Here is a 25358-nt window from a genome sequence, read left to right on the forward strand (position 1 = left end):
ATTTTTACAGTAACCAGTGCATTTTTATAGCACTGTTCGCTGTAAAAATGACAATGGTCCCAAAATAGTGTCTGCCATAATGTTGCAGTCACGATAAACGCTGATCGCCGCCATTACTAGAAAAAATAATTATTAATAAAAATGCAATAAAACGATCCCCTATTTGGTAGACGCTATAAATTTTGCACAAACAAATCAAACGCTTAGAATACGTATCGGCCTAAACCTGAGGGAAAAAATGTTTTTTTTATATCTTTTTTTGGGGATATTTATTATAGCAAAAAGTAAAAAATATTGAATTTTTTTTTTTTCAAAATTGTCGCTCTATTTTTGTTTATAGCGCAAAAAATAAAAACCGCAGAGGTGATCAAATGCCACCAAAAAGCTAAATTTGTGGGAAAAAAGGACGCCAATTTTGTTTGGGAGCCACGTCGCACGACCGCGCAATTGTCAGTTAAAGTGACGCAGTGTCGAATCGCAAAAAGGGGCCAGGTCCTTTTAGCTGCATAATGGTCCGGGGCTTAAGTGGTTAGAGTGTACAGTGGGGAAAATATTTGATCTACTGCAGATTTAGTAATTTGCCCACTTACAAAGAAATGAAGGATCTATAAATGTTATCCTACCGTAGGTGTATTTTATATGATGGAGACAGAATATCAACCAAAATACAGAAAAAACACATGATAAAAATGTTATAAATTGAGTTGCAGCTTAGTGAGTAAAATAAGTATTTGATTGCCTACCAACCAACCAGGATTGTGGTTCCCACAGACTGGCTACGGTATGTGCTCATATGGTACACGGATTAGTCCTGTCAGTTTATTGAGGTGTTCCTAACGACAATTCGTTATGTATATAAAAACACCTGTCCACAGAATCGTTCTTCAATTCAAACCTCATTATCATGGGAAAGACCAAAGGCCATCAGGGACAAGATTGTAGACTTGCACAAGGCTGGAATGGGCTACTAGACCATTTGCAAGACACTTGGTGAGAAGAAAACTGTTGGAGCGATTATTCGCAAATGGAAGAAATACAAAATAACCATCAGTCGCCCTCGGTCTGGAGCTCCATGCAAGATTTTGCCTCATGGGGTGAGGATGATCATAAGAAAAGTGAGGGATCCGTCCAAAACTACACGGGAGGAGCTTGTGAATGATCTCAAGGCAGTTGGGACCACAGTCATCAAACACAATACGCCGACATGGATTGAAATTCTGCAGCGCCGGCAAGGTCCCCATCCTCAAAGCACATGTACAGGCCCACCTGAAGTCTGCCAATGAACATATAAATGATTCGGAGAAAGTACGTTGGTCAGATCAGAGCCAAATTGAGCTCTTTTGGCATCAACTCGACATAAAACTACCCCCTATTTTGTAAACGCTATAACTTTTGCGCAAACCAATCAATAAACGCTTATTGCGTTTTTTTTTTTTTACGAAAAATATGTAGAATACGCCTAAACTGAGGAAAAAAAAATGTTTTTTTATATATTTTTGGGGGATATTTATTATGGTAAAAAATATTCATTTTTTTCAAAATTGTCGCTCTATTTTTGTTTATGGCGCTAAAAATAAAAACCGCAGAGGTGATCAAATACCACCAAAAGAAAGCTCTATTGGTGGGGAAAAAGGGACGCCAATTTTGTTTGGGAGCCACGTCGCACGACCGCGCAATTGTCAGTTAAAGCAAGGCAGTGCCGAATCGCAAAAAGTGCTCTGGTCTTTGACCAGCAATATGGTCCGGGGCCTAAGTGGTTAAATGTGTATGTATAGCCATAGACTATGTATTGTTGATACATAGCCAAAACTTTTTATTTTAGTTTTTGAATGGAGTAGGATGGGATAAACCCTGCTTTCTGCATTTCATTGAGGAGATTTCCCTTCAATTTATGTCCAAGAGACACAGCAGGAAGTAAGACAAAATCTCTACAAAGTGAGAATTCCCCTCTAATGGCCAGATTCAGAGAGAGTTACGCCGGCGTATCAGTAGGTACGCTGACGTAACTCTGAATCTGCGCCGTCGTAAGTTTAAGTGTATTCTCAAACTGAGATACATTTAAACCTAGCTAAGATACGACAGCCTGCGCCGTCGTATCTTAGGGTGCAATATTTAGGCTGGCCGCTAGGTGGCGCTTCCGTTGAGTTCGGCGTAGAATATGTAAATGACTAGATACGCCTATTCACGAACGTACGTGCGCCCGTCGCAGTAAAGATACGCCGTTTACGTAAGGCGTTTTCAAGCGTAAAGTTATTCCATCAAATAGCTGGACTAGTCAATGTTAAGTATGGCCGTCGTTCCCACGTCGAAATTTGTAAATTTTACGTTGTTTGCGTAAGTCGTCCGTGAATAGGGCTGGACGTAATTTACGTTCACGTCAAAACCAATACGTCCTTGCGGCGTACTTTGGAGCAATGCACACTGTGATATGTACACGGACGGCGCATGCGCCGTTCGTAAAAAACGTCAATCACGTCGGGTCATCCCCCATTAACATAACACGCCCCCTCATCCACCGCTGGGTGGAGTTTGCGACTTTTTTCTGCGTCGGGGTATGCAAATGAGCTTTTACGGCGATCCACGACGGTTTTCACGTTCGTTACGTCGTCGCTAGTAATTTTTTCCCGTCGCAAAGTTAAGCCTGCTTTAACATGGCTTAACTTTAGATGAGCCATGTTAAAGTATGGCCGTCGTTCCCGGGTCGAATTTCAATTTATTTATTTTTTGGCGTAAGACGTCCGGGAATACGGAAGTACGTTACGCACGTCGCCGTTCAAAAAAATGACGTCATTTCGCGCAAAGCACGGCGGGAATTTCAAAACTAAGCATGCGCAGTACGTCCGGCGCGGGGGCGCGCCTAATTTAAATGGTACACGCCCCATTTGAATTAGGCGGGCTTGCGCCGGACGTCTTTACGATTCACCAAGCACTAGCGTGTAAACTTATGGCGGTGTATCAGGCACTTGCGCTGAAAACTTGCGGCGGTGTAACGTAAACACGATACGTTACGCCGCCGGAGTTTTCTGTGAATCTGGCCCAGAGTACTTGTCTCTCTGACTTAAGGCAGCGTAGCGTAAATACGATACGCTACGCCGCCTTAAAGTTGCGGCGCTCTCTCTGAATCCAGCTATGTTGTCATCAGAATAGTTTTCTTCATTGGAAGATTTTGCCTCCTATTCTGGTAACAACTGTAAAGTTTTTTTGATATATATTTTTTTTTTTCCTATCACTTTTTGTTTTAGCAACAGTGGTCATCAAGACAAATAGAGGAATAAATGGGCAATAAAAACCTGACGGTGGTTCTAATCCTTCCCTACTCCATCCAAAACTAAGAGAAAAAGCTTTGGCTATACTTACACCGTCCCTCTGTAGACTCTATATTGTATCTGAATACTGTACTTTACAAGAGGAGGGTGACAGAAGTTCTTGTAAAGTGAGTTTCTGTAACAAAATAACAATCCTGATGCCTTTTGTGCTTTTTTTACTTGTAGATGGCGATCTGAAGACAGACGGATTCAGCCAGGACTCGTGTCGCAGCATGGTGGCCGTAATGGATGTATCCTTTGAGGATTAGCGCGCACAGCTGGGCCAGGTGTTCCTTTTAGCAACCACTTGTTCCCAAGGTCACAGCTGGCCTTTCCTAACAAAGTGGGAACAAAACTTTCTCCCACCATCTGGGTTGCCTCATGGCCACCAATCAGATCCTTTTATTTTTATTCTCCCAGAGGAAGAACCTGTCCGCCTGGTGTGAGACAAAGCAGAGAGAACTGCTCTTCAAACTCCATAATAAATGAGACCTGATTTTCATTGTTAAAAGTTAGTGTAGTTAGTTTTTTTTTATTAAGTATAACTCTATCTCTTCAAGATCTAAATTAACCACTTCAATACCGGGCACTTTCACCCCCTTCCTGCCCAAGCAATTTCCCAGCTTCCAGCGCTGTCACACTTTGAATGGCAATTGCACAGTCATGCAACACTGTACCCAAATGAAATGTTTTGCCCACAAATAGAGCTTTCTTTTGGTGGTATTTGATCACCTCTGCGGTTTTTATTTATTGCACTATAAACAAAAGAATAGGGACAAGTTTGAAAAAAAAAAAAAAAAAACGCAATATTTTTTACTTTTTGCTATAATAAATATAAAAAAAACATTCTAAACATTTTTTTCCTCAGGTTAGGCCGATATGTATTCTACATATTTTTGGTAAAAAAAAAATAAGCTTTTATTGATTGGTTTGCGCAAAAGTTATAGCGTCTACAAAATAAGGGATAGATTTATAGCATTTTTATTATTTTTTTTTACTAATGGTGGCTTTTTTTATTTTTTTTTCATCGTGACTGATATTGCGGCAGACACTTTTATGACCTGCAGGGAAGGGGTTAACACTAGGAGGCGATCAAGGGGTTAATGTGTTTCCTAAGGAGTGATTCTTACTGTGGGGGGACTGACTGGGGAGGTGACCGATCTGTGTCCCTATGTACAAGGGAACACCATCAGTCTCCTCTCCCTGACAGGACGTGGATCTGTGTGTTTACGTCACTTTCTAGGGTGACGTCATCATGTAACCTGGGCACTGGACTGCTGCGCAAAATGGCATTTGCAGTTTTTTTTTAAAGGTGCTATCTGGTGGTGCCTCAATTTTTTATTTTTTTTTCCCCTTTATGTTTGTCTGGCATATCTGTGTAGTACTTGTATTCGTTGTAAAAGGCTAATTGTATTCTATTTAAGGCAACAGCCTTGCCAAACAAAACATTATTGATTTAATAAGTTATGCCTTAACGTCACAATACAGAGCGACAGCACTGGTAAACTGGGCTTCGAAGAGTTCAAATACTTGTGGAATAACATTAAGAAGTGGCAGGTGAGCTGATGTGATGCAATGTATTATTCTTTGTGAAATAATTTGGCCAGGCAGTACAGTGAATATACATGCATGCATGCATACATACATACACACACACACACACACACACACAGACACACAGTGGAACCTCGGATTGCGAGTAACGTGGTTAACGAGCGTTTCGCAATGCGAGCACTGTATTTTTTAAAAATCGTAACTCGGTTTGCGAGTGTTGTCTCGCAAAATGAGCACGATTCAGGCCAAAGCGGTGTGCAGTACGGCGCTTGGCCTGAGGTGGGGGGACGCCGGAGCCGATCGGCACAGTTCGGAAATGCATGGAAAGGTCTGAGGGCAGCTCGGCTGACCTCGGCAAATCTCAGTAACAAAGTCTTTCCGAGGTCAGCCGAGGTGTCCTCGGCCTCTTTGGCTGTTTTCGAGACTCTCTGGCCGCATGCAGTATTGCATGCCATTGAAGTCAATGCGGATTTTTTTTTTTTTTTCATTTCCATTGACTTCAATGGAGAAACTCGCTTTGATATGCGAATACTTTTGATTATGAGCATTCTCCTGGAACGTATTATGCTCATAATCCGAGGTTCCACTGTATTAGAGAGATAGATGCCTGTAAATCCAGGAAGTGAACAGGCAGCAGCTTCAGCTGCCCACAGTTAAATGGAAGCAGCCATATATAAATGAGCTGAATGTGTAGTATATGGAGTGTGTGTGTGTGTGTGTGTGTGTGTGTAATTATATATAATTACACACACACACATACATACACATACATACATATATATATATATATATATATATGTATCTCATGTACAAATATATTAGAGCTGTGCAAGTGGTATACTGCAAGTTCCCAGAGCTGGCAGCCACAGATACCACCCCCCCCCCCCCCCCCCTGACGCCATGTGGAGTAGACCTTGCTCTGCCCCCCCCCCGCCCCCTAAGTTACACCGTACTGCCGCTCCCCCGTCCATACTCCACTCGACCGGGGAACCCCCACAACCACTTAGCCAAGCCCCCCCCCCAGCTACAAGAGCAAACACGCTTCCCCCGCTAAACTCCACCACAGAGAGTAACCAAACAGCCCCCAACCCCCTCCGGATGCCAAACCTGAGGACAAGCAGGTACCCCCGTGCAACGCCCCGAAAATATAACCTGTGGGTGGAGTGAACCCCTGAACCGTAAGGAGGGAGGAAACGACTCCCGCTCTGCTGTGCCCAGAAAGAGGAGACCTCCCACGATGCGGCCATCTGCAGCCGGAGCGTGCGACACCTGGAGGACCTGTCAATGCTCTGACGTCATGACCGGAAGTAGTGTCTGTCCACAAGAAAACCGTCGCCCTCCCGACTCCTCCTACAAATACAAGCTGACCTGCAATCAGCCTTCCACAAATTTGACACAATTCCAGTTTTGCAAATTTTCTAATATTCTATTTGCCAAAATGGATATTTTAGCTGCAGCCAAAACCTTCCCTTTTTAGCTAGGGTCAGGCCTATGGCATTTAGGACATTCCACCTTTTTAATATTGGTCCTCCCCCTAACCTCTTTTCTGCCTAACATGGCCTCCAATGTTACAAACCATATTTAAAGGGTAATGCCAGATCTGTCTTTTATCATTTTTATCCTAACCTTCCCTTATTTTTATTTTTTTCCAGGCTGTATATAAGAGATATGATACTGATCGCTCAGGAACAATTGGCGCTGCTGAACTACCTGGTGCCTTCCAAGCAGCGGGTGAGTAACCATAATCAACAATTTAAGGGTAATGGACAATAGGTGTCCGCAGCCTATAGCATTAGGGTGTGCACCAACGCTGTATCCTGGCCTAGGCCAACAAGGCCCAGGCCTAGGGCAGCACTTTCCAGGGGGGCAGCACGGAAAGAGTCCCCGCTGGCTTGCACTACACGGTTAGTGTAGCGCCAGTCTTATGGGGCCAACTGGGCTGAGAGGCAAATTAATCTAGCACCCCCTGCTTCCAGTATGCGTGCGGACGGCATTCCGCAACTGTGGGGGGGCACTGCTTCTAATTTTGACTGTTCTATTTTTTTTTCCATCCACGTCCCATTGCAGAGATGTCCCTTCATTTCCTGCCCCTTAGCTAAACAGGAAGTGGGAGGAAACCTATGCAAATTAAAGGAATTCATTGCCCCCTCAGAACTAGCTAGCCCTCAGGGCGGGTCTTAAACAGCAAGTGGTGTGGCATTTACAGAAAGGGGTAGGTCATATTTAAATTAGGGGGTGCATGAGTTAAGTCAGGCCTAGGGCAGCACAAAACCTAAATACACCACTGGTGTGCACCCCAAACCTAAAACACGCATGCCTTTCTCACCTGCCCTGGACCTTGAAAGAAAGGGAAGTGCTCTGTGCTGAGCGGCTTCATGTTCATTCACAAACTGAAGCATAGTAAACGGATTACTATGATTCAGTCATGAATGAACACCGTGAGTGGTAGTGTTTATTTGGAAAAGGAAGGTGCTGGCAAATTACATATTTACTAGCCCCTTCCCCCACTCTTCATCTTGAAACATCCCACACAGCAGCAGCGAGGGAGCAAGCAGCACTGTGGGGCCAACACTGGGGAAGCGGCACTGCACATGGTGATTTAAGGTGTACCCAGTCGTATGTAACAGACATTGGTACATATCTATCAGTACATATTTATCACTGAAAATTTGCAGCCCCAGATAATACAAATTGGTTAGATTCCCCCAGGGACTTTCATGCAGCAAAAATATATCAAATTGGTATAAAGGACATCAAAAAGTTTTTTTTATATATTTTATTAGTACAAAAATTTTAAAACCAACGGGGGGCAAAGTTATCTTGGAACATCTGGGAAATTAAAGTGGAGTTCCACCTAAAAATGGAACTTCCGCTTAACCCACTCCTCGCCCCCTTACATGCCACATTAGGCATGTAATTTTTTTTGGGGTGGGAGTGGGGGCTTCAGGAGAAGGGGACTTCCTTTCCCACTTCCTCCTTCCGCCGAGGGGCTGGAAAGGCGATTGGCTTAATCGCCTTTTCACAGCCCCTCCCTGTAGGCGAGCGCCTGTCCAATCGGACGCTGCCGGGTGCCCACACTAGGAATGAAGACGCCGGCCAGCGAGGAGCGGAGCCCCGGCCGGCGCGTCGCTGGAGCCGTGGAGCAGGTAAGTGTCAGTTTATTAAAAGCCAGTTCTCGGCAACTATTCTGGCCGCAAGGCCCACAGAACCAACTATCACATATGCCGCACGCTACCGATGCTAGTGCTACTCTGCAAGGGGCGGGGATGATTTTAGCAATAAAGTACACGTCTTGGCGGGGCGTGTTAAACCAAATGAAGGGCTGGTTTTGCAAAGTCGATGGGCGAATTTTGCTAAGACGTGTACTTTATTGGTCAAATCATCCCCACCCCTTGCAGAGTAGCTCTTTTCAGAGGCTCGGTTGAAGTTCGTACTGCGCAAGCCCACAGCATGGGCTCCTATAGAAACGGCATGATCGTGCCCTTTCTTCATGCAAAAATAATAACCAGCGATATGGTTATCTTATTGGTTTATTTATTAGGGATGCACCAATACACTTCCTTTTTTTTTTTTTTTTTTTTTTGTGTACATTTCAATAATTATTTATATATATATATATATATATATATATATATATATATATATATATATATATATATATATATATATATATATATATATATATACATACATACATACATACATACATACATACATACATACATACACATATACATATACATTTTTTTTTTATATTATTTTTTTTTTCTTTCAGGTTTCCAGTTAAGTGGTGAGCTCTTTCAGATGATCATTCGACGTTATTCTGATGAGAAGGGAGAAATGGATTTTGATAACTTCATCTGCTGTCTGGTGCGACTAGATGCCATGTTCCGTAAGTGATCATGTCAAACCTGCATGAAGTGGTATTCTGCTTTTTGCTATTCCCCTTACTTTTAAAGAGAACCAGTCTTCAGTGTATTAAAGGGTACTAAGGCCCGGATTCACGTAGAGCAGCGCATCTTTATACCGGCGTAGCGCATCGTATATGCGCTACGCCAACGTTAATCAGTGAGGCAAGAACAGTATTCACAAAGCCTGCCTAATTCAAAGTAGGAAGGAAGTGGGCGTGATCCATTTAAATGAACCGTGGCCCCATGCAAATGAATGGCCGAACGAACGGCGCATGCGCCGTCCCGTGGGCGATTCCCAGTGCGCATGGTCAGAACCACGTCTGACCTAATGCCTAAGATACGTCGAATCACTGAACGTAACCTACGCCCATCCCTATTCACATACGACTTACGTAAACAACGTAAAATACGACGGCTGTTCCGTCGACCATACCTTTGCATGGGATGCGCCTCCTATAGGTGGAATAACTTTACGCCGGACGTACGCCTTACGTAAACGGCGTATACTACTGCGACGGGCGCAAGTACGTTCGTGAATCGGCGTATCTCGGTCATTTGCATATTCGACGCGTAAATCAATGGAAGCGCCCCTTGCGGCCAGCGGAAATATGCGCCCGGGCTCCGACGGCGTAGGAAACTTACATCGGTCGGATGGAGCCACATTTCAGGCGTATCTAGCATTGAGAATCAGGCGCATAGATACGACGGCGCATCTGCGCACTTACGCGGCGTATAGAAAGATACATCGGCGTAAGTGCTTTAAGAATCCGGGCCTAAGTTTCTAATGCAAACACCAAATTGGCGCCCAAGTCATTGTTATTAGGGAAGCTCCCTGCATCCTACAATGCAAGTGTGTACCTGTCCATGAGTCTTTTCTGCATTGTGCGATTCCAGGGAGAAAGGTGCCAAATGTGACACCGGAGGGGGGGAGGATTCCGAAAAGGGAAAGTTCCAGTTTTGGGTGGAACTCCACTTTAACTATGCTTCCTGTGCCATTACATGGCACAGGAAAGTAACTCAAGTGGCAGGTGCCACATTTAACCGAGCCGATAAACTTGTTTTCAGGTCTTTCTCCACCCCTATGCCGTGTTTGGGGGGGGGAAATGCATCCATGCACACAAAATCGCAAACACAGGTGTTTACACAAGATTACAGGATTGCAGTGTGTATTGTAGTATATTATGGACAAAAAATGCGTCAGCAGCTCCTGGGAGCTGTAAATACAGGAGTGTATTTTGCTGTTTGTCCATACGCCTTATTTACATTTGTGTGCATGTAACATAAAAGTTTGTATTTTAGGTTTGGCGTTGTTCACCACGTATGTGCATGTCCTGTACAGAAGTATAACCGGTTCTGCATACCTTCTTCTCCTTCATTTAAAGTCTAGAGTTCAAACCAGAGAGCCTTATGATGGTCTCTGGGTGTGTCACTGAGCAAAGCTGTCCTGGCTATGGCAGAGCACAGCCTGGAATACTATATGATCTCTCCATTTTTTTTCTGTAATTGTTTTCATAATCGCTGTTACTACAGATAGGTTTCCTCCAAGGCACGTGGTGTGTGTGTGTGTGTGTGTATACAGTGATGGAAAATATATTTTGATCCCCTGCTGATTTTGTACATTTGCCCACTGACAAAGAAATGATCAGTCTATAATTTTAATAGTATTTTAACAGTGAGGCTGTGTTCACACAATTGCAAATTGAATGCACATCCAATTTGCATTACGGGAGACTTTGTCAATAAAGTAAGACATCAGGGGTCTGTTTTAGACCCTTGATATTTCACCAAGCTTCCCAATGGTCTCCTAAATTGTAATTAATAAATTTAATTAAAAAAATAAAATTGTAAAAAATAAAAAACTGACACCATCCAGTGCTCTACTGACGCCAATCTTTGCTCTACTGACACAGTCCACTTGCTCTGCTGATATACAGACATGTGTGTTTGTGCTCTGGGGTGCATACCCTAATGTAATAGGCTGCGCAGACCAATGTAAATGATAACCTTGTGAAACAACCCATTTTGTATGAAATACAAACGAAAGTCAAAACGTGTATGTATGTATGTATGTATATGTATGTGTGTGTGTATGTATGTATGTATGTGTATGTGTATATATATATATATATATATATATATATATATATATATATATATATATATATATATATATATATATATACCCCCATCCCCCTTTTTTAGAAGTGATCACCTTCCCCCTGTTCTCAGCTGCATAAGAGCTGGGGGAGGAGAAACAGCAGTACAATGAGCTTCCCAGTAAATGGCTGTGCAGGGGAGGGGTGGCGTGTCAGGACAAGTCTGATCATTGGAAGAGAGCAGGCTGTGTTTTCAGCACAGCTAGAGAACTGAACACGATGGGAAGGATGTGCTTCTATGCTTGGCGTTGCCAGTTATTAATAGGAAAGCAGAGTGACTAGCACTGATTTTATACAAAGAGAAGAGGATACTTTTGCATACAAGTACATGGTACAGCAGGAATATGAAGTGTTGGGGGTGACAAACGCTTTAATTCAACTGGTTGCACAACCGTGTGTTGCAACATGTTATGGTGGGTTGCGGTTGCATAACACAAAACTGAATTTTTTGCAATGCATACCAACGCATTTGTATGGTGTGAAAATCTTTGGAAATTGCATTGATATATTAAAGCTTCTGTTCACATTTAGTGATTGGGTTTAGATCTGCTGTTCATGGTTCATCTTCATGTTGTAGGTGCTTTTAAAGCTTTGGATAAAGACGGAGATGGGAGGATTAAAGTGACCATTCAAGAGGTGAGTGTGTGTTGTGTCCTCGAATGTTTGTTGTATTGTTGTTGTTTCCTGTGTCCTCACTATCTTATTATTGGACTCTTTCAGTGGCTGCAGCTAACCATGTATTCATGAGAGGGAACAGGATCTGCTGTCTGGAGCTGTGAAAAAACAAAAAAAAAAAACTTTTCTTCCTTCTGTCCTTGCTGTATACAGGCCAGATTTTTATACACTGTACTGTGCGTCAGTACATCTTTCTCCTTTGTAAACTTCAGTATCAGAAATTTTACACTTTGATATTGGATCACCTTAGTTTGGTTTCACGGGGATGTGAAGGTGGATCCTAGATGGCTGACACAATTTTCTGTGTGATGCTTTTTGCTGTGTCCAGTATATGTGCTGCAATGCAAAGACAATGATATTAAAACAGATTTAAAGAACGGAGTTGTGTATTTACATGTGTCTTATTTAGAATTGTCCTAAAGTATATGTGAACTGTCAACTTGTACACAACCCATTCAGTATATAATAGAAATGAAAGGCAAAACATTTGTGCATACATACAGTACAGACCAAAAGTTTGGACACACCTTCTCAATCAAAGAGTTTTCTTTATTTCCATGACTATAAAAATTGTAGATTCACACTGAGGGCATCAAAACTATGAATTAACACATGTGGAATTATACATAACAAAAAAGTGTGAAACAACTGAAAATATATTTCATATTCTAGGTTCTTCAAAGTAGCCACCTTTTACAGCAGACACATCTCTAGAACTGGTAAGAGGAGACTGTGTGAATCAGGCCTTTAATGGTAGAATATCTGCTAGGAAACCACTGCTAAAGAAAGGCAACAAGCAGAAGAGACTTGTTTGGGCTAAAGAACACAAGGAATGGACATTAGACCAGTGGAAATCTGTGCTTTGGTCTGATGAGTCCAAACTTGAGATCTTTGGTTCCAACCCCCGTGTCTTTGTGCGACGCAGAAAAGGTGAACGGATGGACTCTACATGCCTGGTTCCCACCGTGAAGCATGGAGGAGGAAGTGTGATGGTGTGGGGGTGCTTTGCTGGTGACACTGTTGGGGATTTATTCAAAATTGAAGGCATACTGAACCAGCATGGCTACCACAGCATCTTGCAGCGGCATGCTATTCCATCCGGTTTGCGTTTAGTTGGACCATCATTTATTTTTCAACAGGACAATGACCCCAAACACACCTCCAGGCTGTGTAGGGGCTATTTGACCAAGAAGGAGAGTGATGGGGTGCTGCGCCAGGTGACTACCTCTTGAAGCTCATCAAGAGAATGCCAAGAGTGTGCCAAGCAGTAATCAAAGCAAAAGGTGGCTACTTTGAAGAACCTAGAAAATGAAATATATTTTCAGTTGTTTCACACTTTTTTGTTATGTAAAATTCCACATGTGTTAATTCATAGTTTTGATGCCTTCAGTGTGAATCTACAATGTTCGTGAAAATAAAGAAAACTCTTTGAATGAGAAGGTGTTTCCAAACTTTTGGTCTGTACTGTATATAATTTTTTTTTTTTATAAATACCTTTTTTTATTTCCTCGCATGCCTAGTATGATCATTTTTAAAAGGAAAGTAGAGGGACTGGCAGGAACACTGGGGATTTCACACAAAGGAAGCAATAAAAAGAGAACAGAAGGCTTTCTCATACAAGTACATGGTACAGTGAACACATATCAGGAATATGAAATGTTGGGTTTACATATTAATGCAGCTAAAGTTGAGAAATCCTCATGTATACTGTTTATTTATGTCCCCATTCACATTGCATACCCAAAAAAAAAAAAAAAAAGTGTTTTGAGTTTCTTTGGAGCAGGAACATACATATACATTTTTGGGCAGCTTCTATTGTTGACTGATTTTAGGGACGGATGGATTAAAAATTGCATTAACCACTTCAGCCTCTGAAGATTTTACCCCCTTTCTGACCAGAGCACTTTTTGCAATTCGGCACTGTGTCGCTTTAACTGACAATTGCGCAGTCTTGCGACATTGACTTTTTTTTTTACTTTTTCTTTTGGTGGTATTTGATAACCTCCTGGGTGTTCTTTTTTTTGTTTATAGCAGAAAAATAAAAAAAGCAAAAATTTTTTAAAAAAAGCAACAATTTTTTTTTACTTTTTGCTATAATATCCCCCAAAAATATATATAAATTTTTTTTTTTTTCGTTTAAGGCGTATATGCATTTGATCCCCTGCTGATTTTGTAAATTTGCCCACTGGCAAAGAAATAATCAGTCTCTAATTTTAATGGTAGATTTATTTTACCAATGAGAGACGGAATAGCTACAAAAATATCCAAGAAAACGCATTTCAAAAGAGTTTTATAAATTGATTTGCATTTTAATTAATGAAATAAGTATTTGATCTTCTATCAGTCGGCACGATTTCTGGCTCCCAGGTGTTTTCTATACAGGTAACGAGCTGAGATTAGGAGCACTCTCTTAACCTCCCTGGCGGTATGATTCTGTCAGAAAAAACATGCTAAAAGCGGTACCATTATTTGCAAGGAAATTTGGCGTTTTATATTGTAGGTCTGTAATTTTTAGAAATAACTCACTTAAATCTGACCAAACAAGATTCTAATAGGCCTCCCTAGGTATGACATTTTTTTAAAAACAAAATTATAAATTATAATATAATAAATAATTATAAATAATTATAACAAATAATAATATAATTATAATAAAAATTATTCAATAATGTAATCAAATCAAAATCACTGAAATTTGCTCAGTTGCAGAATTGTTGCTGTCATTATTTTTTTTTTTTTTTATGACGAATTTCCCCACAAATCGCTATCGCACAATTCTGCAAGTGATTATAATTTATTATCGCTGTTTTTTAGCTGATCTAAAACTATTTTTGACATAAAGGGACACTTTTGGTTGCTATGGACAATCTACAGTTTGCAGGGAGAAAGAAACGTTTTTATTATATAAAATGACATGCATGACACAGGACAGACCACTAGGGACAAGGGGGGTGTGTTTTTTTTACATACAGTACTGTAATCTATAAGATTACAGTATACTGTATGTAAGGTGTTTGTTTACTTTTTTGAATTTGGCGCCGTTCTCCGTCCCCGTGCGTCGTAACGTCGCAGGGAACGGAGATCGGCGTCACACGGAGGCACTGTGTGAATCGAGCGAGGTCCCGCTCGCTCACACAGCGCGGTGGCATCGCTGGATCCAGGGACAAGGTAAGTAAAAAGTGCCTGTGGATCTAGCGAGGCAAGCCCGAGTCTGACTCGGGGTTTCCGCTCGCAGCAGGAAAATCTAACCCCGAGTCAGACTCGGGAAGACCGCCAGGCAGGTTAAATCAAAGCTCACCTAGAAGGGAAGGGGAATGTTGATTGGACTTTAGAGGTACTGATAACACAATGCACAGAAAAGTAATATAACAAGATTTATTATACATAAAATGTATACAGAATTAAAAGCAGAATTTAAATCATGGGAAATCACCCTTTTAAATTGTAGTTTTGAATTAATGAGGTCCCTTATTGGGCAATATTCCCAAGACATGACCATCTTAGATTAAGAAATTGACCGCCTAAATACCCAATACCTTCACTTGGCCGGTAATTTAATCTTTACAGCCAAGTGGAAGGAATTAAAAGAGCGATTGGAGGTCATGAATAAGGAGATCATCATCAAAAAACAGACCAAATTCAGTAAGGAAAAAGTTGCCTTTATGGATGGGTATGCTTGTAGATGGGCAAGCGGCAATACTGGTAGGAGGGGGTTTTCTCGTACTAACCATACAAGAAACCCCACTACAGAAACCGAATCCGACTCATCACTTTCTTCTGCATTCTCTCAACAGAGTACTGCACATTCTACTACGACACCTGCAGTATACAGTACTCATCTCGCAAGAGATTGAGATATGCCCGCTCTACTGAAGGGACTGTTGGAACCACCTCCTTTTTTTTTTTTAGATCTAAAGAAACGGCAGGGAAACCTGGACACATTTCGTCCTAAAAACCACCCAGTCCTCAACTTCCACTGCAGCCCACCCCGAGCACAACACCCAACTCAACATTATAAACCAAGAAGATCAAGAAGAAGCACATTAAGGTCCTGGAGTGGCTTAACCAGTCTCCAGACCTTAATCCCAAAGAAAATATGTGGAGGTTGCTGAAGGTTTGTGTTACCAAACATCAGCCTCAAAACCTTAATGACTTGGAGGGGAGTGGGACGACAAAATCCCTCCTGAGATGTGTGCAAACCTGGTGGCCAACTACAAGAAATGTCTGGCCTCTGTTTGCCAACAAGGGTTTTGCCACCAAAGACTACGTCATGTTTTGCAAAGGGGTCAAATACTTATTTTACTCATTAAAATGCAAATCCATTTTTATTTATTTTTTATTTATATCAGGAAACCAGTCCCAACGGACCACAGACATAGTAACAAAAAATCACAATAAAAAAGTCAAACAAGGCATTTGTGTGCAACTTACAGAGTATCCAGTACAATAGTGGCATTATAATATCCTCAGGTATACACTCCCCTGAATGTGTGATAAAATTACACAGGGAGAAACGTGTGTCTCTCCCCGTATCAGGGCCAGTGAGAAGATCACGTGCGCTCATCTCCCTGGACACGACCTACTGCCTCATCTCACAGGTCGGTACAGTGTGACCCGAAGGGCCCGGCGCCCCGTGTTTTACATTTTTTAAAGAGTAGGTAGCAGAGCCATAGCGTAAAGGATAGGTAGAAGAATGTGCCCAAGGGCAGACGGGAGATAGAAAAGGTCAAAGTTGGAAGTATTCAGAAAAAGAAGGGATGGTGGGGGGAGGACTCGCGAGCCTGTCACCCCTTCTCCTATGGCGAACTGTCGTCCGCCATGTCGCACCGAGAAAATGCGGGGGGGGGAATGCACCCCTTGAACAGTGAGTCGACGGTTTGCTTAGTCAACCCCTCTAAGGGCTTGGCCTTCTGCTGAATATTTGAAAATATTCCAAAGTTGCCATGTCTTGGAGTAGGATTCACTCCTATCATGGCCTGTGAGGACAAGGTCTTCCATTAGGCTGATCTCATCAACCTTTTTAAGCCACATTGCAATGGTCGGTGGGGTAGGGGATTTCCACAAGAGTGGAATGTAGGCCTTAGCTGCGTCCAGTAGGTGTCTGACCACCGACTTTTTGTAAATACCGGATGGGGTGTTGGTGGAGTGAAAGAGGAAGTATGCTGGGTCGTCTGGAACCTGACGGTCTGTGAACTTTTGTACTATCCTGCCAACCTCTCTCCAGTACGTCTGTATCCCCGGGCAGGTCCAGAAAATGTGGAGCATAGTGCCTTTTTCTTTTTGACATCGCCAACAGATGTCTGTAGCCTCAGGGAAAAATTTATGTAGCAGATCTGGTGTTCTGTACCAGCGCATTAGAATTTTATAATTCGTCTCCTGTATTTTAGAGCATAATGAGGACTTGTGTGTAAATTTGAGGATGTGTTGAAGTTTGCTGGAATAGAGGTGGCAGTTCAGATCACGCTCCCACTTGGCAAGGCTCGGTAGTTGGAAGTCTTCCGTCGACGATTATAAGCATATTATATGTCAACGAGAGAGCGTGCGGCAACACTCCGGTGTCTGTGCAAAGTACCTCTAGTGGCGTGACAGATTGTGGTTCTGGGGTCGGGGGGTGTCTGGTCCTTGAGGTAGTGACTGAGCTGTAGCGCCCTCAGAAAGTCTAGTCGGTACTGTCCGTCCGGGTCCGATAGTTTCCCAATCGTCTTCCATCTACCCCCATGGCTAAAATGAGTAACCCTGTAGAGTTCCGCCCTCTGCAGGTCTTAGAATCTTCTGTCGCTGATCCCTGGTTCGAATTGGGGGTTCCCTAGGAAAGGGCGTAGAATGGAGTGTTGGGAAATGCAAATCGATTTATAACTTTGAAATGTGGCTTTCTGGATTTTTTGGCTTGTTATTTCATCAGGGGGCAAACATACAAAATCAGCAGGGGATAAACTATTTCCCCCTCACTGTATATATAATATATAACTTGTTAGTTTTGTGTATGGCGGCTATTTAAGACCATAAATGATCACCAGCATTCAGAACTGGCTCTACTAATGAGATCTGTGGTGACCATTGATTTCTAGTCTTGCTCTCGCAAGCCGCCTCCATGGAAACGCTACTAAGACAAAGAGATAAAAATAATACAATATGTAATTTTGTGGAAGATGACATCTACAGTTCATGTTTTCTTCACGCTGTTCTGCTTATGATGATAATAATGGTGTCCCTCTAAACAGAACTCCCCCCCTCCTTTCTCCGGGAGAAGATAAATAGCTCCTCATGCTCTGCTGTCATTATACTTTCCCGCCCTTTGAGGAGGATGCTGTTTCCATAGCGATGTTGCTAAGACGTTGCTAAGGCATCCTGCAGCTGGCTGAGTTGGAACGCTTTTCAAAGGGGCTTCATTACACGCCTTTCGACAGTGCCTCAGGAACATGTAGAGTCGCAGGGACACTTTACGTTTCGTTAGCCGAGTCGGTATTTGAACCTTAAATAAATGTAGGCTATTGAGAGGGCTCGAGTCTCTTGGTTCTATTCCACCAATATTCTACTGGCTGGGAGTTGCATAGCAAGAGTCGACAAACGCAGAAGGGGTGGAGCTTCGATTTCCAGGAAAAACACTTTTTTGCCGTCTCAAGGAAAGGATTCCAACGAGAGAGACAGGTGGGGTGTTTGTTGTGGCTGCCGGTGCGTCTCGTTGTGATGAAACCATTCATCAGTGAGAGAATGGGGCTCATTCACTAAAGAGGTCGTAGGTGTTGCAAAGTGTTGTAAGTGAATATTTACACTATAAATTGTGTGAATATTCAATTGTTTATTCACTGAATATAATTGAGGATTCAAAGTGAACAGGTATTTGCTTTTGACATGACTGGATAATTGAACTTATAAAGATTCTTAGCTTCTTTAGTGAAACAGCCTCAGTGTGCGTTGTGAGAACATAAGATACATTTTTTGCATAATTTGTTGATGTTTGTCTATCAAAGTGACAATACTTAAAAGGTTAGTTCATATTTACCAAAAAAAAAAAACTGCCTATGCAGATAAAGGGGTGTCTGTAGATAGAAAAAAAAAACCTGCACAGCTTTGACCAAAGTTGAAAAATGCCCTTGCTATAGGTGTAGGCTATTTACTTACCTCATGAAGCCTGACTGGAAAAATCCCAGGACGTTGCTCAGAGAAGCCCAGCTCTTAGGTCCCGTACACACGTCCGAGGAACTCGACGTGCCAAACACATCGAGTTCCTCGTCGAGTTCAGTGTTGAAGCCGCCGAGGATCTCAGCGGGCAGACTTTCCTCATTGAACAACGAGGAAATAGAGAACATGTTCTCGATTTGGCCCGACAAGTTCCTCGTCGGCTTCCTCGCTGAAAAGTGTACACACGACCGAGTTTCTCGGCAGAATGCAGCTCTGATCGAGTTTCTGGCTGAATTCTGCCGAGAAACTCGGTCGTGTGTACGGGGCCTTACTGTTCACCACCACAAGAGTCGGTTCTCAAACGCTGACTCAGAGCTACTGCATCCGGGAGAGTGAGAGCATGTGAGGGGGTTTTAAATCCGAGAACAAGCTCATTCCTGTGATGGTGGAGATGAGCAGTAATGGCTAGGCCTCTCTTAGCAACATCCTAGTATTGTCCTGGGTGTTTTCCAGCCAGGCTTTAGGAGGTATGCAAATGGTCTACACCAAGGGTGCCCAACCTTTTGAAGAGCGAGGGCCACTTAAGCAACTTGGTAACCAGTCGCGGGCCACAATGAGCGGAGCGGACGGATGACAGGTCAAGGTTACTCTATAGGCCATCTGATCCGCCGAGATGGAAGGGGACAAATGTTTTTCAGATTGGAGGTAGGTGGGCGTAAATGGACATCTGTCGCTCTGTAAAGGTGAATTGAGGGTCCCATTTGGTCGGGCTGATTGTGTGAAAAGGGCCTAAGACTGCTTTCACACTGATGTGCTGCATTTTACCTATACTGTGAGTGCAGCTGTGTCTATCCTGCGGGCTAGCTGAACTTTGCCATAGACTCCACCTGTGGAAAAAGCCGGCACTGTAGAGGAAGCATTGGCTTATGGGGCTCTGCTCCGCAGCTGCCTTCTTTCTCTACTACCAGCTTCACATCACAACACTGATGCTGTGGTATGACAGGTCAGCAACTTGTGATCTTTGCTTGCCAACCCGCCATTCCAGAGCAGGAGGTCGCGGGCCATATCAGAGGGCTCCGCGGGCCACTGGTTGGTCACCCCTGGTCTACACCCTATGTGTTAAACACAAGGCCCACAGGCCGAAATACTGCCCCGCCAGGCCTTACACCTCTCCTGCAGGTGTGTCTCCAACCCCACCTTGTCTTAGCATTCAGCAGCAGAGAGAAGGACAGAACTCCACCTCCAGATCCTGTGCTTTTCCGTACAGCCATGGAGAGGGTTTTCCCTGCCCCCATGTCTCAGCAGGGGAGGACACAGAACTCCTCCTACAGATCTTGCCCCTCTCCATGCAGCTGCAGCAACCCCTCATCTCTGCCTCCCATGGTCTCGGCATTCAGCAGATTCTGGCAGCTGACTCCAGCCTTCCTCTGGTCTTCCTCCAGCCCCTGCACTTTCTGCTACCCAGCTTCTTCCTGACAGCAGCAGAAGGTAAGAGAGGGACACTGTAATGTAAGGGAGGGTGGGGTACTCCTGACATATAATGTAAGGGGGGGGGGGGGGGGTTTGCTCTGGACATCTGACATCTGCCACCGCCAGACCAGATGTATTAAGTATGGCACTGCAGCTTAATGCTCTGCCTACCCTCCTCCTTGGCATCCTTGGGATGAAGTTACGATAGGTAACTTCCTTCCGACCCCTCCTGAGCTCTGTGTCAATAGTGTGGAGAGGAGGGAAGCCCCCAGCCAGGTATGGCATCCTTTCGATATCATTTATTTAACCACCTCAATACAGGGCACTTTCACCCCCTTCCTGCCCAGGCCATTTTCAGCTTTCAGCGCTGTCACACTTTGAATGACAATTGTGCGGTCATACAACACTGTAACCAAATGACATTTTTATATTTTTTTCCCCCACAAATAGAGATTTATTTTGGTGGTATTTGATCACCTCTGCGGTATTTGATCACACAGATCCACGGTCCTGCTCAGTTACTGGGCAATCGAGGGTGCCCATCGGCCATCACAGCCGCTGGGGACATGCATCGGGTCCCCAGTGACGCGGCGGGTGCATGCGCCCCCTAGTGGTTTGGGAAGGTGAAGATGTCCTATGACGTCCGCCAAGAATGAGAGGCTTATCGTCCCGCCGTCATATGACGGCAGGCGGTAGGCTAGTGGTTAAACATCCTTCATGATCCTTGTCTCCTTGTACTCCTATCTTATAAGATATTTGGACTTGTGTTTCCTGCCACTGATTGAATTTATTTTATTTTTTTTAAGTTAAACAAAGTCAGCAGCTACAAAAAGTGTAACTGCTGACTTTTAATATTCAGACACTCACCTATCCCACAGTGATGCGGGCATACAAAGCCCCGCTCCTCTCCCCCTCCTTTCCACGGCACTGGCATTTTTACTGTGGGCGCCTGGCTGTGAAGTGCACGCACTTTGGATCCACGAGCCGCGGTGCGTGCTGTGAATGGCCGGGCAATCTTCTGAGACCTGTGACGTGTCCCAGAAGGTTGCAGGGAGGGAGGGAAGAGAGGTGAACTTCCTTCCAGTGCTGCGGAGCCCCAGGAGGAAGAAGGAGCTGGATGCCTCTAAAAAGAGGGCATCCGCTCCCCCCCCAAAAAAAATTACATGCCAAATGTGGTATGTCAGGGGGTCACCGTCACTTAAAGTGGAAGTTCAATTTTTGGGTGGATTTCCACTTTTGGTGCCTCGGCCCCCCTGCAGCTCTGGAAACTGCTGGGTAGATATGTGCAAAAGGAAACTATTCGTTTTGTTTCGTTTTAATTTGTTATTTAATAAATTTCTTTAGGTTAGATTAGTTAAATTTGTTAAATTTGTTTTCGGAATTCGATAGTTTTCGACTGAATTCGAAAAAACCCAGTCGGAAATTATCGAATTAGACCGGTTTTTTCGAATTCGGTCAAACGATCGAATTCTGAATTAGAAAAACCAGGTCGAATTTGATCGTTTTCGACCAAATAAAAAAAAAAAATGGTCGGATTCGAAAACATTTCTACCGGATTCGATAATATTTCTACCGGATTCTAATTCGATCATATTTTGATCGGATTTGAAAATATTTCAACAGAATTCAATAATATTTCATCCGCTATTGTTAATATTTCAACCAAATTCGATGATATTTCAACCGGATTTGAAATTATTTCAACCGGATTTGAAATTATTTCAACCGGATTTGAAATTATTTCAACCGGATTGGAAATTATTTCAACCGGATTTCAAATTATTTCAAATTATTTCAACCGGATCTGAAATTATTTCAACCGTATTTGATTGTATGCATTTGTATTTGTATTATTGTATTAAATTCTATTCTGTTCTTTACTATTCTTTGATTTTCATTCTATTGTTTTATTATTTTATATTCTATTTTATTGTATTCTTTTTTAGAAATCGATTTATATATTTTAGATTTTGATTCAAATTTGCTTTCAATTTTCATTCAAATTTGTTTTCGATTCGAATTGTTTTTGAATTCGATTCGCATAGAATTTGTTTTCGAATTCGAATTTCGTTCGCGTTTTTCGAATTTGTTTTCGAATTCGAATTTCGTTCGCGTTTTTCGAATTTGTTTAAATTCGTTAATTTTGTAATTCGGATGCATCCGAATTTCCGAATAATGAAAAATTTGTCCGAATTCGTAACGAAACGAAACGTCCCCAGACAAGAAGAATGCAGAGGGAGGGATCAGGTGTCTTCCTCCTGTCTCTATGCATTCCTATTGCCATTGCTTGTCTGTGGAAATGCTCTGAGCCGAGACAAGCTGTCTTTATGATGGATCCGTCTTCTTCCTAGCTGTTGTCAGATCGACTGCAGGGGAAGGGGGACAGGCCTCATAACTTGTCATACATGGTTTTGTTTTTTCTTTCTTTCAGCTAGCAGGCCAACAGGTTCCTCCACCCACATAAACAAGGTGGATGAAGGAATTGTGACTGGCCCACCCCTACCCAAACAAACCCCCCCCCCCCCCGGGATATTGTGTTCTGACAGCAGCACCTGGAGTTGAAAGCAGCTGCTTTTTTCGTGAAATTTTTTCCAACATGTCTCTTCGACTGTTGAGTGAGGATGGCCACACACCAATTTGGAATTTGTCCGGTGCTGAACCTGCCAAATTATGATCGCTGTTTGGCCAGCGTTAGGAAGCACCTAGCTACATAGGCCAAGGTAATTTGTCCCTTGGCCTTGGGGGCAGAACAGTGTAAAACAAAATGTATTGATAGTTCTTCTTGAAAGTGGTTGTAAAGCCTAAACCCAACGCATAAAAAATGTTTCAGTATGCTTATTGCCCCCACCCCCTTACACTTACCTGAGCCTGATCTCAATCCAGTGCTGCCTGTGCCCGTCTGTATCGGCTTTCTCCTCGCTTCTATAGGCTTTGCTAAGAGCAGTGGAAACCCCCGAAAAGGGGAGAATCGGGGCCTCTCTGTGTAATACCATTGCACAGAGCAGGTAAGTATAACATGTTTGTTATTTTAAAAGAAAAATGTTGACTTTACAAACTCTAGAGCAGGGGTCTCCAAAATTTCTGAACAAAGGGCCACTTTTGTCCTTCAGACTTTGAGGGGGCCAGACTGTGGCCAATGTGAGTAGAAAATGCCCCTGTGTCAATGTGGATAAAAAATGCCCTATCCATATTAGTGGGAGGAAAATTGCCCCATTGTTGGTATAGGGGGAAGAAATAGGACCCCGTCATTGGGAGGAATAGTGGCCCTTGTTGGTATCGGGGCAAGGAATTGTACCTCATCCTTGGTGTTAATGGGAAGAATAGGGCCCAGCAGTTGGTGTCAGTGGTATGAATAGTGCCCTATCATTGTTGTAGAAGGAATAGTGCATCAGTGAGAGGGGGGATAGGGTCTCAAGGGCCTAATAAAGGAAAGCCAAGGGCCACATTCGGCCCCCGGGCCGCATTTTGGAGACCCCTGCTCTAGATTATTGCAATCTTCTTTTTTTTTTTTGTGTGTGTTAACGTGACTTATTTTTAATGCTTCATCCTGATTCTTCTTGATTTGTATCTATTATTCTTATTTAATGTTTTATCTCCAGAATAGTTTATACTAAGATGGAGAATAAGGGAAAAGTCAATAGGGAATTGCAGCTGAAATTGCGCCTGGATCAAGTCACTGATGAGGTGAGTGACAGCTGGATGTAGATGTGTGAGTGACGATATGAGAACCAAGCACATGCAGAATCTTGCATTACACTAAGTATGACATATTCATGAAAACCTTTATTGATGATCCAAATAGTCTGTTAATTTGTGTGTTTAAAGTGCCAAGTGTACTATGCCCTCTGGCAAAGAAATTCAGTTTACCATTGGGCAAAAAGAAATGGTTAGTTGGAAAATTTCATCAGATTCTCTATTGTTCTCATGTTAAATGTTCTATTAGTTTCCTAAAAATGCTCAGGTCCGGCAGCTGTATTTTATTTATTTTTTTATGGAGAGGCATTGCTTTATTATTCCTATTATACTGTTATATGTTATGTTTCCCTCCTTCCTGCCCAGGCCATTTTTCAGCTTTCAGCGCTGCCGCACTTTGAATGACAATTGCGCGGTCATGCAACACTATATCCAAACTACATTTTTATCATTTTCTTTCCACAAATACACCTTCTTTTGGTGGTATTTGATCACCTCCTGGGGTTTTTATTTTTTGCTCAACAAACTAAAAAAGCCTGACATTTTTGAAAAAAAATCTAAGTTTTTCTTTGTTTCTGTTATAAAATTTTGTTTTTTTCTCCTTTACTGACGGGCACTGATGAGGCTGCACTAATGGGCACTGATGAGGTGGCACTGATGGGCACTGATATGTAGAATTGATGGGCACCTATAGGCGGCACTGATATGCAGCACTGATGGGCGGCAATAATGAGGGGCTACTGACAAGACATTACTGGTTGGCATCTGAAGGGCACTCACAGGCATTACTGATGGGGCAATGATTGGCACATTTTTGGGCATTGACTGGCACTTTGATGGGCACTGAAAGGTGTTACTGATGGGGCACAGACTGGAGGAAGCTGATGGGCACTGATTGGCAGCTGATGGGCACCTTTGATGGGGGCTGCACTGAAAATCAATGTGCTGATTATCAGCACAGACCCCCCCCCCCCCCCCGCTGAACAGCTCTACCTGTCAGCGCGAACCAAGGAAAGCCATTTACCGGCACTTCCGGGTTCACGCTGTGATCAACTGTGATTGGTCACAGCTGATCACATGGTAAGAAGCCCATACCACGATTGGAGATGCAGTGTATCGGTGTGACACACAGCACCAGGGATCGCCATGCTGTGCGCCCCCCCCCCCCCCCCTGCAGGCGCGCACCGGCATGTTATCCTGAGAGATGTCATATGATGTCCAATCAGGATAACAGAACCACCGCCCGCCCGTCATTCTGCTATAGGCCAGGCGGGAAGTGGTTAATCAGATCAACTGACGTGCTATGTTTTAAAAAGATACATTAGCGCATTTTTTAGAACGCAGGATGCCACAGCAGCATCATTTATGATCATTTATAATGGTTTGGATGGCACCAGCATCTTATACAAGCAGCCAGGGGTATAAAGGGCAACTATACTGTGCTGAAGTGAGGGGAGGATGTCTGGTATAGA

At 43.1% G+C, this 25358-nt stretch overlaps 2 protein-coding genes across 4 annotated transcripts in view; both read left to right on the plus strand.

Moving 5' to 3' along the window:
• Nucleotides 1-11975, plus strand: part of CAPNS1 (calpain small subunit 1) — a 40333-nt gene extending 28358 nt beyond the window's left edge. The window contains exons 6-11 of the mRNA XM_040323382.1: nucleotides 3492-3556; nucleotides 4794-4862; nucleotides 6512-6590; nucleotides 8635-8751; nucleotides 11504-11562; nucleotides 11647-11975. Of these exons, the coding sequence (XP_040179316.1) occupies nucleotides 3492-3556; nucleotides 4794-4862; nucleotides 6512-6590; nucleotides 8635-8751; nucleotides 11504-11562; nucleotides 11647-11673 (416 nt within the window). The 3' untranslated portion in view covers nucleotides 11674-11975. The remainder of the gene's footprint in view (nucleotides 1-3491; nucleotides 3557-4793; nucleotides 4863-6511; nucleotides 6591-8634; nucleotides 8752-11503; nucleotides 11563-11646) is intronic.
• A 3903-nt stretch (nucleotides 11976-15878) lies between these two features.
• LOC120913453 (synaptosomal-associated protein 25-like) overlaps nucleotides 15879-25358 on the plus strand; it is a 42083-nt gene continuing 32603 nt past the window's right edge. For 2 of the 3 annotated variants that reach the window (XM_040323383.1, XM_040323385.1), the window contains exons 1-2: nucleotides 15879-18249; nucleotides 23793-23877. In XM_040323383.1, coding sequence (XP_040179317.1) covers nucleotides 23809-23877 — 69 coding nt within the window. In that variant the 5' untranslated portion in view covers nucleotides 15879-18249; nucleotides 23793-23808. Of the gene's footprint in view, nucleotides 18250-23683; nucleotides 23878-25358 lie in introns of those variants that run through there. The other variant, XM_040323384.1, reaches the window with a different exon arrangement.

The sequence above is a fragment of the Rana temporaria genome, chromosome 9 (assembly GCF_905171775.1).
Source record: "Rana temporaria chromosome 9, aRanTem1.1, whole genome shotgun sequence".
In the NCBI taxonomy this organism is placed as follows: Eukaryota; Metazoa; Chordata; class Amphibia; order Anura; family Ranidae; genus Rana; species Rana temporaria.